The following is a 13313-nucleotide window of genomic DNA, read 5'->3' on the forward strand; positions in this document are numbered from 1 at the left end:
TAGTATGGGCCATTGGCACAGAAAATTAGCATTGATTTTTTGCTGGGGGAATAACCCACACCATGTGTTAATCAATTATAGCCAACATCACAAAATATCCAATATAAAAACAAAACATTGCATTGATTGAGTTGAGTTGTTGTTGTGTGTCCCCTGTGCTGTGCACTAATATTGTACCTATTGTTCAACTTTGTATTTTCTAAAATCTGCCCAGAATGTCAAGAGAACAGATATGGAAATAACTGCGAGGAAACTTGTAACTGCTTTAATGGAGCCTCATGCAACCATATCAGTGGGGAGTGCGTGTGCAGCCCTGGTTGGACAGGAATCACCTGCCGGCAAGGTAAAATAGGAAGAAAGATTCTCTTCTTTTGCTTGAACATTCCCTGCTGGGTTAAAAACTGACACTTTTATGGAACACTGTGCATATAGATGACAGAATATTGACCACTGGCTTGGTTTTACTCTTCAGAGGAGATTTTCAAAATGAAAAAAAAACATGTACAGTGAACTAAGAAGCACAATATTGATCCAAAACCCAGTTATCTTTTGGCTACATGCTATGTCAATAGCACATTTTCTTTCATTCCACCCGGGGAACATGCTCTCCTGCTAGAATTACCCTGAAGGAAGAAGCATTCGATTGTTTTCTATAAATACACAAAATATAATGGAAGCTTAATACAAAGGTAATAGTTGCATCTAATTCATAGGGGATATCAGTATTCTATTTTTAAATGCATCACTACAGATGTTAAAAATTAAGCCTTACTTACAGTTAGGGGCAGATTTATCAAGTGAAGTGGAAAATACTTCGAAATTCGACCATCGAATCGAATACTACGAAATTCGAAGTCGATTTTGTATGATTTTTTGCACCGTATGATGGTATTCCGATCGTAGCACGATCGCATGATCGGTATTCCAATCGACTTCGAATCGTACGATTCGAACGATTTTATCGGACGATTGGACGATACTTAGAAATATGCTCTGGAAGGTCCCCATAGGCTAACATAGCACTTCCGCAGGTTTAATTTGGCAAAGTATTGAAGTCGAAGTTTTTTTAAAGAGATGGTACTTCAATTATTGAATGGTGGAAGAGTCGAACGATTTTACTTCGAATCGAAGGTTGAAGTCAAAGTCGTAGTCGTAGCCTATTCGATGGTCGAAGTATCCAAAAATTACTTTGAATTTTGAATTTTTTAACTTAGAAAATTCCCTCGATTTCACTGCGACCCTCGATAAATCTGCCCCTTAGTGATGGGCGAATTTCTCCCGTTTTGCTTCACCGAAAAATTTCCAAATTGCAAAAAATTTGCAAAAATTGACGCCCGCGTCAATTTTGACTCCGGTGTTAAAGTCAATGGGCGTCCGAATAGTGTTGACATGCGGCGGTTTCAGATGTGCGTCCAAAATTTTTTGAAACACAAAAATTCATTGCGAATTCACGCCAGGCGGATTTATTCGCCCATCACCATTATGTTTGGGAATTGGGATCATTAAAAATAAAATAGGGAAGCAAATTCTTTAAAAATATCCATTAAAAGACACTGGGTCTCAGTAAATGTTCTCCCTCTCTTCCCCATCCCAGGGGTTAGAGAGGATCTGCTCTGGGGCTCCAGGTAATAAAAGTGCTCCACAACATTTCTATAGAAATGTCAGTTTTCAACCTCAACTCCAACAGTAAATTAATATTCTTGACTAAAGTACATTGGGTTTCCTTGATGAATACTATAAAAAGTCTTTATTTGTTTTGCAGCTTGTGCTGATGGCTTTTATGGGTTCAGTTGCCTCCAGCAGTGTATCTGCAGAAATGGAGGAAAATGTGACCATGTCTCTGGTCGGTGCAGTTGCCAGAAAGGCTGGACAGGATTGGCTTGTGAGATAGGTAAGGTTTACTCACTGGTATTGTAATATGACATAGGAGTCGATACAATGGATGATGACATAGAAGATGGAGAAACCACCATCGATGCTAAGGGGCTTTTCAACTCTATAAAGCAATAGAAGATCCAGTTGAGGGTAATGCTGTCAGTGTATGGTGTGATGTTATGTAGATTTGGAAATGACAGTGTTAAATTAACAGGGCTTAAGTAATTTAATATTGAATTTATATCTCATTACTGACCCTTTTTTTGCCAAAATATACTCTGGCCCAAGTAAAGTGAAGGTGTCATCATAGAATTCAAAGTGGGCGGAAAAATCTAGACCAGATAAATCTTTTGTAGTAAACAGATTGCTATATTCTTCCAGAATGTACTCCGGGAACATATGGGGATGGCTGCCTACAGAACTGCAGTTGCCAAAATGGAGGAGTTTGTGAGCGAGAGACAGGACGTTGCATGTGCCATGGAGGCTGGACTGGGGACTTATGTCAAACAGGTAAGAGAATGTGTGGAGAAGAGATGATGATGTCTAAAAGCTTTCTAGCCAAACTCTTGAACTCATTTACTAATGCCAGTGCTAAAACAAACACAAATTGCCATATTTTTTACCCACAATACAACATACTTTCCCAGAATCAACTGTAAGAAATGTTGCCTGCAAAAGTGTGAATGTGAATGGCATCACTTTCGGCAATGCACTGCAGGGTTTATACTATATATGGTTATGCATTCTCTTGAGATCAGCAGTTGTAATATCTCCTAGCATTGAAACACGTCTGATTATTGGCTTGAGGATACCCACAAATCATCCGTCTAAGGCATTGGGCTTACATTTCCTGTAGGCATGTGCCAAACTGGCTACAGATCCATTTGATGTATTGATGAGTTAAACAACCAGAATTAGAGTCCAGTTGTGTTTTCCTGCAGTATCACTTTTGATCATAGCTTAAAGGAGAAGGAAAGCTACGGAGACATTTTATTGCCAATAGATTAGCTGCAATAGTGCAAGCTAGAATGCTATATTTATTCTGTAGAATGTTTTACCATACCTGAGTAAAAAGCTCAAGAAACTCTCTGTTTGTTTAGGATAGGAGCTGCAGTATTAATGTGGTGTGACATCACTTCCTGCCTGAGTCTCTCCCTGCTCTGGGCTCAGATATTACAGTAGAGAAGGGGGGGGAAGAGGAACAAACTGAGCATGCTCTTGCCCAGGGCAATGAGGTTTAAGCTGAAGGCAGGAAGTCTGAAGCCCATGTGTACACAATAGAAGGAAAGAAATGCAGTGTTTCTTTTGACAGGGGACTCAGAGCAACATTACTTTGTGGGTTTACTGGTATATTTATATAGACCTTTCTGATAAGGCTTACTTAGTTTTTACCTTTCCTTCTCCTTTAAGATTTTTCTAGAGCTGACTTCTGTCCATTCCAGAGAATTCTGTCCATGAAAAACCATATAAAACCATATAAATATGTACATTCCTCTCCTAAACACTATTGTCTCTTCAGGAACTGTGCCTAATGTATCTCTGCCTCCCTGTTTTTTCACCCCTTCATTTGCCGTGTTGCTCAAATTTCATTCAAAACTCCGAAAAAATTAGTTAAAAATTCGCAAAACACATTTAAGTCGAGGGGCGTCAAAATAATTTTGACGTTTGACAATTTTTACATGTGCAACTTTTATGTCCAAATGCATTAAAGTCAATGGCCGTCAAAATAATTTTCTAAGTTTTATGTGCGCGACAATTTTTGTACGCGCGCGTTTTTTGTCCAAATGCATGTCAATGGGCACCAAAAAACCTTTTACGCACGACAATTTTTTTGCACACAAATTTTTTTTTGTTGTAGCAAATTTTTGCAGCAGTTTCACAAAAAAATTGCAGGTGGCAAATCGGTGCCTAGCAAATATATTCACCCATTACCCTTTTACCACCATCACCTATTTAACGATGTGCTTTTCACTAGTGCCACCCTCATTCCTAATGTTTCTCCTAAACATTATTTTTGAATCCTGCTTCCTGAATCTCAGACTACACAGCACTGCATATAAAGAATGTTAAGTGCTTAATGGTATTATTATCTCGTTTGGATTTTTTCCTTGGTGCATGTTCTGTTTATTGAATCTCTTTCCTGCTTATAATAAAATTCATAAAAGCCAATTAGACATCTCAGTTTTGGAAAGATGCAGTCGATGTTTGTATCAGGTTTCCAAAACTCTGGCAAGCAACTTGTACCTCCATCATTTGCCAGCTGGCAGTTGTACTGAGTTGATTCTGAGAGTTTGGGACAAAGACTAAAATGAGCCTACTGTGACTGCTAATCATTTTAACTTCTGCTTATGAACTGATGGCACTGAGCTTTTAAAGCATAGGAGATAAAAGCATAGGAGATACACAATAAGATAATCACTTAAAAGTAACATTTTGGCATACTGTTGCTTAGTAAATTATCTTCAGCTCTGTCTTAGTATTTCAAAGCCTGTTTAGAGAGAGGCAGATTCCTGAGGGTTATAAGGATGAACTGCCAGAAGGCATATCATTGTTATTACTTTATTCATTATTAAATCTTTAAAGGGGAACTATCACAAACATGGAAAATTAATATCAGCTTCATCATACTGAAATAAGAAACTCTATAAATACAATTAATTTAAGAATATATGCATTGTTTCTGACATAATCAGGTTTATATTCACTATCCCTCTCTCAGCTCTTTCTCTTCATTCTGTCTTCATGCAGCAGTTGGTTGTCAGATAGTGATTGACAGTTAGAACCAATATAACTCATAATGGGGGCTTCCTTTCCTAGCAGATGAATTAGAGCTCACTCAAATAACTGATTCCAGTACAAACAAAACCTAACAAAATACCTGCCTTTTGCACAAATTCTGCATGTAGAGAGACATGGGGGCAAATTCACTAAGATGCGAAGTTGCGCCAGGCGCAACTTCGCCAGGCGTAGTTTCGCCAGCGCTTCGCAAATTCACTAAAATCCGAAGTTGCGCACAGGGGTAGTGTAAGGTTGCGGAGTTGCGCTAGCATTGTTTCGCTATATAAAGCGAAGTTGCGCTAGCGAAGGCTAATTTGCATACGGCGCGAAATTCAAATTTCAATGGAGGAACACGTATCTGCACTACAAATGCCTAGAAAACCTTCAAATCTGCAAATAAAATTTTTATTTTGCCCTACACATGTGCCCACTGTCTAGGTAAGTTGCCATGAGTCAGGAAATGTAGGGGGGAGGAAGGGGATCTTTTTCAGCCTATCAGCCATCATGTAGAAAACACGCCAGCGTTTTTTGGGACTTAGAAAAATTTTTGACTTTTTTCGAAACAATCCCTATCTACTCTATTGCGCTTCGCCAGGTCTGAGGTGGCGAAGGAAGTCTAGCGTAAAAGGTAGCGTTTACTACACTGCGCAAGTTAGTGAATTTGCGTAGTTTCGTTGCTAGCGAAGATTCGTCTGGCGTAAGGTTGCGAAGTAACACTAGCAAAACTACGCCAGCGTTCGTTAGTGAATTTGCACAGTAGCGAAAATGCCAAACGCTAGCGAATTAACGCTAGCGTTCGGCGCTTCGCGCCTTAGTGAATTTGCCCCATGATTTCTGGTGAGCTCTAATACATCTTCTAGGCAAAAGGGTGCACATTAAGGGGCAGATTTATTAAGGGTCAAGTTTTTTTATGGTCAAAACTGTCATTCGACTAGGGAATTATCCAAACTCTCGATTCAAGTTTTTAAGTTTTCAAATTAGAATTAGATTTTCGAGATTTATAATACTCTGGCACTTTCAGAATTCGAATTTGACTACCTAAAACCTGCCGAATTAGTGTATAAAGGTGGCCATACACGGGCCGATAAAAGCTGCCGACAGACCAAGTCGGCAGCTTATTGGCCCGTGTATGGGGGCCCCCGACGGGCTTCCCCGATCGAGATCTGGCCGAAAGTCGGCCAGATCTCGATCGGATGGGGTTAAAAATCCCGTCGGATCGCGGCCGCATCTGTTCGTTGATGCGGTCCCGCGATCCGACCGCCCGTTTGGCGAACGCTAGGATCCGATCGTTGGGCCCTAGGGCCCACGATCGGATCAGCCCGATATTGCCCACCTCAAGGTGGGCATATCGGAGGGAGATCCGCTCGTTTGGCGACATCGCCAAACGAGCGGATCTATCCGTGTATGGCCACCTTAAGTCAGTGGGAGAGGTCCAGGGATCAATTTGGTGATGCTTGTAGCCTTCCTGACATTTGAATAAACTCAAATCAAGTTTGGTCGAATTCGATTTGAGTTTTCCAGTTGGTAAAATTCGTCCGAGTTAACAAATACTTGAATATTCAAATTTCGAGTACAGGTATGGGACCTATTATCGAGACCTATTATGGTCGGGACCTGGGGTTTTCCAGATAATGGATCTTTCTGTAATTTGGATCTTCATACATTAAGTCTACTAGAAAATCATGTAAACAATAAATAGTCTGGTTTTGCTTCCAATGAGGATTAATTATATCTTATTACAAGCTATTGTTTTATTATTACACAGAAAAAGGAAATCATTTTTGAAATGAGGATTATTTAATTATAATGAAGTCTATGGGAAACCTGGATTTGGATAACAGGTTTCCGGATCCCATACCTGTACAATCAAATTCATTTGAGCTAAATAAAACTCACATAAATTCGAACCCTTGATAATTGTGCCTCTAAGTATTTAATTCTGCTAGTTTTTGCTTTTGTTTTATTGCAATCATATTGCTGAATAGGAATAATCAGAACATTTGGAATGTGTTGGCTCAGCAGCCAAACGTTACAGTTCTAATGGACACAATGTACTACTGTACCCCTTAATTAATCTGGCGGCAGCTCGCTGCTTTCAGACACAGTCTATAAACTCTTCATGACATGGTGTTTATGCTAATCTTTTTATCATGCAGTCAAAGTCTTATCATTGCCCCAGGCTTTTCCAAGTTTTAGTTTGTCTCTCAACTGTGTGATTTGGCTCTCATGTTTCTATTGGATTTCTTCTTTTGACATGTAGCACCTTCGGTGCCAGAAATGTCTGCCTCAGATCGGAAACAGAGGCCGTTATTGGGCCTGAAAGGCTTAGGATTTACAACTTGGTCTATAATTGCTGGGAAGTAATCTTTATTACTTTTCAAAAACACATAGTGGAATGTAGCATTGTGCAAGCTGATCCAAAACCTTTGCAGCCCATAGATGTATTCTTTTTAACCTGAATCTGTGATTACTGCTGTAGCAGACACTATGCAGTAGCTCCGGAAGTATGCAGAGAAGCGAATAAGCATTTATCCCAGATATAACTCGAAGGGCTTTAGCACACGGGCAGATTCAGGGAGATTTAGTCGACTGGCGACTAATCGCCTCTTCTTCGGGGCGACAATCTCCCTGAACTGCTTTCCCCCTGCCTTCCACCGGCTAAAATAAAAAATCGCCTGTGGAAATGCACTCGCGGAAATTCGACTCATTGAGTCAACTTTGGGAGACTTCAGCAATGGAAGTGTCACAAGTGCATTGCCGCCGGCGTTTTTTCATTTTAGCAGGGGGAAGGCAGTTTAGGGAGATTGTTGCTCCGAAGAAGAGGCGATAAGTCGCCAGGCGACTAAATATCCCCGAATCTGCCAGTGTGTTAAAGCCCTTAAGCTATTCGTACAGGGTGTGCAGACACAATCATTACTGGCAAACCATTTCACTGGAAAGAACTATGCATGCTCTGTTTGGTTATACTTTCCACTATTCCGGTTTGAACTTGTAAGCTGTACAGGTAGAAAAAAGATAACAGCTGCCTGGTAGATCTAAGAACAGCACTCAATAGTAAAATCCAGGTCCCACTGCGACACATTCAGTTACATTGAGTAGGAGATAGAACAGCCTGCCAGAAAGCAGTTCCATCCTAAAGTGCTGGCTCTTTCTGAAAGCACATGACCAGGCAAAATGAGGATGAGATGAGATGAGATGGCGCCTACACCAATATTACAACTAAAAAAAATACACACTTGCTGGTTCAGGAATTAAATTTTATATTGTAGTGTAATTATTTGCAGTGTAAACATATAATAAAAATCATGACATGATCCCTTATACATACACAATCTTTTTAAGCCTATATTTTGAAACTTTAAAGTGAAAAATGTAAATAAGGACAGAAGACACTGTGCTGAATATATAAAACATGTCATCTGCAGGAGGAATATTAGACTATGTCAGAGAAGGTGAGAAACTAATTTGTGTTTTCCCTTTCATGCACTAGCATGTCCTGCTGGAACATTTGGAGTGAAATGTGCAGAGAGGTGCAACTGCCGCCATGGAGTTTCCTGTAACCATATTACAGGCATGTGTGATTGCCCAGCTGGATGGAGAGGAAAACACTGCGATAAGCGTAAGCTGTGCTCCGTCTATGCTTCAGTATTTAAAAGAGCTGTTGGCAGCACCCAAAGTATTCAATATTGTGGTGCTGGGAGTCCCCTTTAGGTCCAGCTATGTCTACAGGACAAATACTGAATGATACATAGGGACCTTTTTGCAGCTGTGAGAAGATAACATCGGTCATTTACTAAGGGCAGAGTGCAAAGTGCAAAAAAAAGGTGCAATGTTTTTCGTACTTTGTACCCTGCACTTATATATGAATTTCTGCGGATCTCTGAGTTCTTTGTGGCCTGTGTTCAGAAGCATTGTGTTAATAAGGGACAGGTGGAAAGGACAGGCTGCCTTGAGCACTCCAAATAGCACCAGATTTCTGAATGGCATGCAAGTTAGGGAACAGGAGGGGGGGACACTTATATGCTTCCCCTCTCCCAGCCCTCACAAATATAGCAAAGATGAACACAATCAGTGCTATTTATTATTCTTTGGAAGAGACACAGACCTCTTCTGTACCCAGCAGCAAATCTGCAGGGCAATTCGTAAATTGCAAAATAATGGGTGCATCGTCCATCATAAATGACAATTTTTCTCTTTCATTGTCAGTCAATAGACAGGCAATGAAATGGTCAGTAAAATTGGTGATTAAGTACTGCGAGTTACTGCACCAATATTTAGTACCTGCGTTAGTAAATTAAGCCAAGTGACATTTTTTAAATACTATTTTACTGGGCAAACAGACTCCAAAGCATAACATTTAGATTCACGATGAGGAAATACTGTACTCCATGGCTATAGGTATCTGAATAATACAAATGATGACAAAGACTATGGCATAAAAGGCCACGATATTGGATTTCCAAAGGGTTATTTTCCCCATAGGTATTTATTTTATGGTGGCAGATGTATCTCTGCAATAATGTTACAGTGTAATAAACATGGTCTTTTTTCTTAGCTTGTCTCCCTGGGTCTTATGGAGAGAAATGTGTGGAACTTTGTACTTGTCCCCATGGAACAGCATGCAATCACATCACAGGAGAATGTGGGTGCCCACCAGGATTTACAGGCAATGGATGTGACCAAAGTAAGTTGTTCTACCTTTAATGGAATTTTCAGAGAAAAATACACATTACTGGGAAAATATCTCTGCTATCAAGTCCATAGACTTCAAACCATAACAAATCAGTCTACAAGTTGATTTAGAATGAGACAGCTAAAAGGAAAAGGTCAATAAAATTCTTCTTGGCTACAATGGCAATTGCAGTTAGGTCCATAAATCTTTAATTCAGTGGGTTGAACAAAAAGATTGCATAAAAATGTGAGGAACTAAAGCTTTTTTTAACACAATCACTTCATTTCAGGGGCTCAAAAGTAATTGGACAATTGACTCAAAAGCTATTTCATGGGCAGGTGTGGGCAATTCCTTCATTATTTTCATTATTAATGAAGCAGATAAAAGCCCTGGAGTTGATTTGAGCATGGGTGCTGTATGTGGAAGATTTTGCTGTGAACAGACAACATGTAAGAAATTGCTACAATATTAGGCGTGGCAAAATCAACAGTTTGGTACATCCTGAGAAAGAAAGAAAGCATTGGTGAACTCGGTGAAAAAGACCTGGACGTCCACGGAAGACTACAGTGGTGGATGATCGCAGAATCATTTCCATGGTGAATAGAAACCCCTTCACAACAGCCAAACAAGTGAACAACACTCTCCAGGAGGTAGGTGTATCAATATCCAAGTCTACCATAAAGAGAAGACTGCATGAAAGTAAATACAGAGGGTGCATTGCAAGGTACAAGCCACTCATAAGCATCAAGAATAGAAAGGCTAGATTGGACTTTGCTAAAAAAAACTTCTAAAAAAGCCAGCACAGTTAGGGAAAAACATTCTTTGGACTGATGAAACCAAGATCAACCTCTTTCAGAAAGATGGCAAGAAAAAAGTATGGAGAAGGCTTGGGGGTGCATGGCTGCCAGTGGCACTGGGACACTAGTGTTTATCCATGATGTGACACAGGACAGATACAGCCGAATGAATTCTGAGGTGTCAAGAGACACTGTCTGCTCAAATCCAGCTAAATACAGTCAAATTGATTGGGAGGCGTTTCATAATACAGATGGGCAATGACCCAAAACATAGAGCCAAAGCAACCCCAGAGTTTATTAAAGCAAAGAAGTGGAATATTCTTGAATGGCCAAGTCAGTCACCTGATCTGAACCCAATTGAGCTGCATTTCACTTGTTGAAGATTAAACTTCGGACAGAAAGGCCCACAAACAAACAGCAACTGAAAGGCACTGCAGTAAAGGCCTGGCAGAGCATTAAAAAGGACGAAACCCAGAATCTGGTGATGTCCAGGAGTTCAATACTTCAGGCTGTCATTGCCAGCAAAGGGTTTTCAACCAAGTATTAGAAATTAACATTTTATTTTCAGTTTTTCAATTTGTCCAATTACCTTTGAGCCCTTGAAATTAAGTGATTGTTTTAAAAAAGGCTTAAATTCCTCATATTTTTATGCAATCTTTTTGTTCAACCCACTAAATTAAAGCTGAAAGTCTGCAGTTCAACTGCATCCGAGTTGTTTCAATTAAAATTCATTGTGGTAATGTATGGAACCAAAATTAGAAAAAAGTTATCTCTGTCTAAAGATTTATGAACCTTACTGTATATTACTCTCTAAATCAATTACTTGTGTATAGCAATTTATATGTGTAATTTCTTCATAGATAAATATTAGACCTTTTTTGAGCCTCACAAAAAAAATATTCATGACTTTCTTTCTTGGTGGGCAGCTCCATAATCTGACAACTTTCAACAAAAAACTCTTCCTATGTTGATTCCTCCAGTCTCACAGAAATAAGAAACTTTCTAATATCTTTCAATATCAATAACTAATAACTTTCAATATCAATTGAAAATAATGTACTGTTTATGAAATAACCAAGTTAGTCTTCTCTATCTCTCTCTCAGCAATATTTTTGTCATCATGCAGAAGTCAGAACCAGATTTTGATTGACAGTACAGTAGGTCACATACTTTGATGTGTGTTCTTTTTGCCTAGACAATGTATTAGAGCTAACTGTGCGAATAACTGACTCTGACACAAAACTGCATAAAGAGAGACATATTTCTTAGAGAAGGGTACTGAAAAGTCATTTTCTTATTTCAGCAATGGTACACATTTTTTCATAGAAAGTTCTTATTTCTCAGAGATCAAGCAAAGCAAATATAATTTTTCATTTTCACAATATTTCCATTTAAAGACACGTGTAAATGAAGGATTTAAATGAATGTATATTGAAAGCATAGGCCTTGTTCTGTGTTATTAATAGCATGCCTTCATTAAAAGGATCATGTAAAAAACACTTTTATACCTGCTTCTAAACTGCCTATTTATTGATTTTTATGGCTTACAGAAGCCAGGACCTAAGAGTTGGGGAAGAAATAAAATGTAAATATTTAAGGTTAAGTGGTAATTGTCTGATCATTTGCAAAATCATCAAAACAAATGCATCTTGCCCGATATGACCACCTATGTGCTTGTCCAAATCGGGTTGACACGATCTTTTAACCCCCAACAATTGGATCATAATGCAATGCTATGTAAAACTATCTAGAGAGAACTATAACATTGGGGTCCTCTTTACTTTACTTGCTTGTTTTCTAACTTGCTGACAAACTTTTGGCTAAATAACACTTAGATTAGTGGTAAGGGCCCATACATGGGACAGTAAGTCAACAACTCTGTCTGAGTGGTCTAATTCGAAAGCTTATGTCGGCCTGGGTATGGCTATCTTTAGAATATGTCTACATCATCCTAAAAATTATTTTTAAGGTGGGCTTCCTCTTAGTAGGGTTGTGAACAAACATTGGCAACATTTACCATAGCCCTATAACTTTTAGGGAACACAGGGTTTGTTTTGAATATTCTAACTTCTAAAAAGCAGCTTGATGAAGTTGCCAAGGGTCACAGGACTGTGTTTGTGCATTACCCTGAAAATGTCACTATTGATCCCTTGTTTGTTACTTCTAATTTATTGTTTTGCTGTACATTGCTTTGCCCTCAAGGAGCGCTATACAAATAAAAATATACATAAATACTATTAGCTATTTTATTAGCTACCAGCACATGGTTGCTTAGTTTGATGGCTGGCATGTTTACTAACAGAGTGACAATAGTTATTGAGCCATTTGCATTCTTCTGTGAACTGACTTCATAACCTTGAGCTAAGTATCATAACATTTAGTACAGGTATGGGAGCCGTTATCCACAATGCATGGGTTTTCCAGATGAGATTATTTCATAATTTGGACCATCATACCTTAAATCGACTAAAATAATTTGAACATTAAAAAACCCAATAGGTTTGTTTTAAATAAGGATTCATTATATCATAGTTTGGTCCAATACAAGGTACTGCATTATTATTACAGAGAAAAGGCAAATAATTGTTAAAAATTTGAATTATTTGCATGTAATGGAGTCCATGGGATGTGACCTTCCGTTTTTGGAAAATGGGTTTCCGTATAATGGATCCCATACCTGTACCAAAGCAAGTATTTTATCAACTGTCTAATGTGTTTTACCTTATTTTTATATCTCTGCAGCTTGCATTCCAGGCACCTATGGGCTGAATTGTGAGAAAGCCTGTCAGTGTCCAGGTGAACATCAGAACTGTCATCCAGTGACAGGGGAATGTATTTGTGCACCAGGATACCATGGAGCCAACTGTCAGCTAAGTAAGTGTACATGTCATAGGCCACATCATAGATCTGACCATCCATTGAAAACTCCAAAAACGAGCAATCCCCATGTAGGAATGGATTTACCATACATTCTGAATCATGTTTTGTGTTTCACAGGATGTTCAAATGGACTTTACGGTCCAAACTGCGAGAAACGCTGTTCATGCAAAAATGGAGGACACTGTGAGGCTACAACAGGAATGTGCCACTGTCTACCTGGTTATGTGGGGTCTGACTGCAGCACTGGTAAACCTCAGAAAATGTTTTCATGTTAAAGTCAAAATATTATATAAATGCAAAATGTACTTAGT

General features: G+C 39.0%; 1 protein-coding gene across 2 annotated transcripts in view; it reads left to right on the plus strand.

Moving 5' to 3' along the window:
* Window positions 1–13313, plus strand: part of megf6.L (multiple EGF-like-domains 6 L homeolog) — a 283490-nt gene that overhangs the window by 253902 nt on the left and 16275 nt on the right. For both annotated transcript variants that reach the window (XM_018226155.2, XM_018226156.2), the window contains 7 exons: window positions 215–343; window positions 1763–1891; window positions 2257–2385; window positions 8144–8272; window positions 9209–9337; window positions 12865–12996; window positions 13120–13248. In XM_018226155.2, the coding sequence (XP_018081644.1) occupies window positions 215–343; window positions 1763–1891; window positions 2257–2385; window positions 8144–8272; window positions 9209–9337; window positions 12865–12996; window positions 13120–13248 (906 nt within the window). The remainder of the gene's footprint in view (window positions 1–214; window positions 344–1762; window positions 1892–2256; window positions 2386–8143; window positions 8273–9208; window positions 9338–12864; window positions 12997–13119; window positions 13249–13313) is intronic.

Source organism: Xenopus laevis, chromosome 7L (assembly GCF_017654675.1).
Source record: "Xenopus laevis strain J_2021 chromosome 7L, Xenopus_laevis_v10.1, whole genome shotgun sequence".
Lineage (NCBI taxonomy): Eukaryota > Metazoa > Chordata > Amphibia > Anura > Pipidae > Xenopus > Xenopus laevis.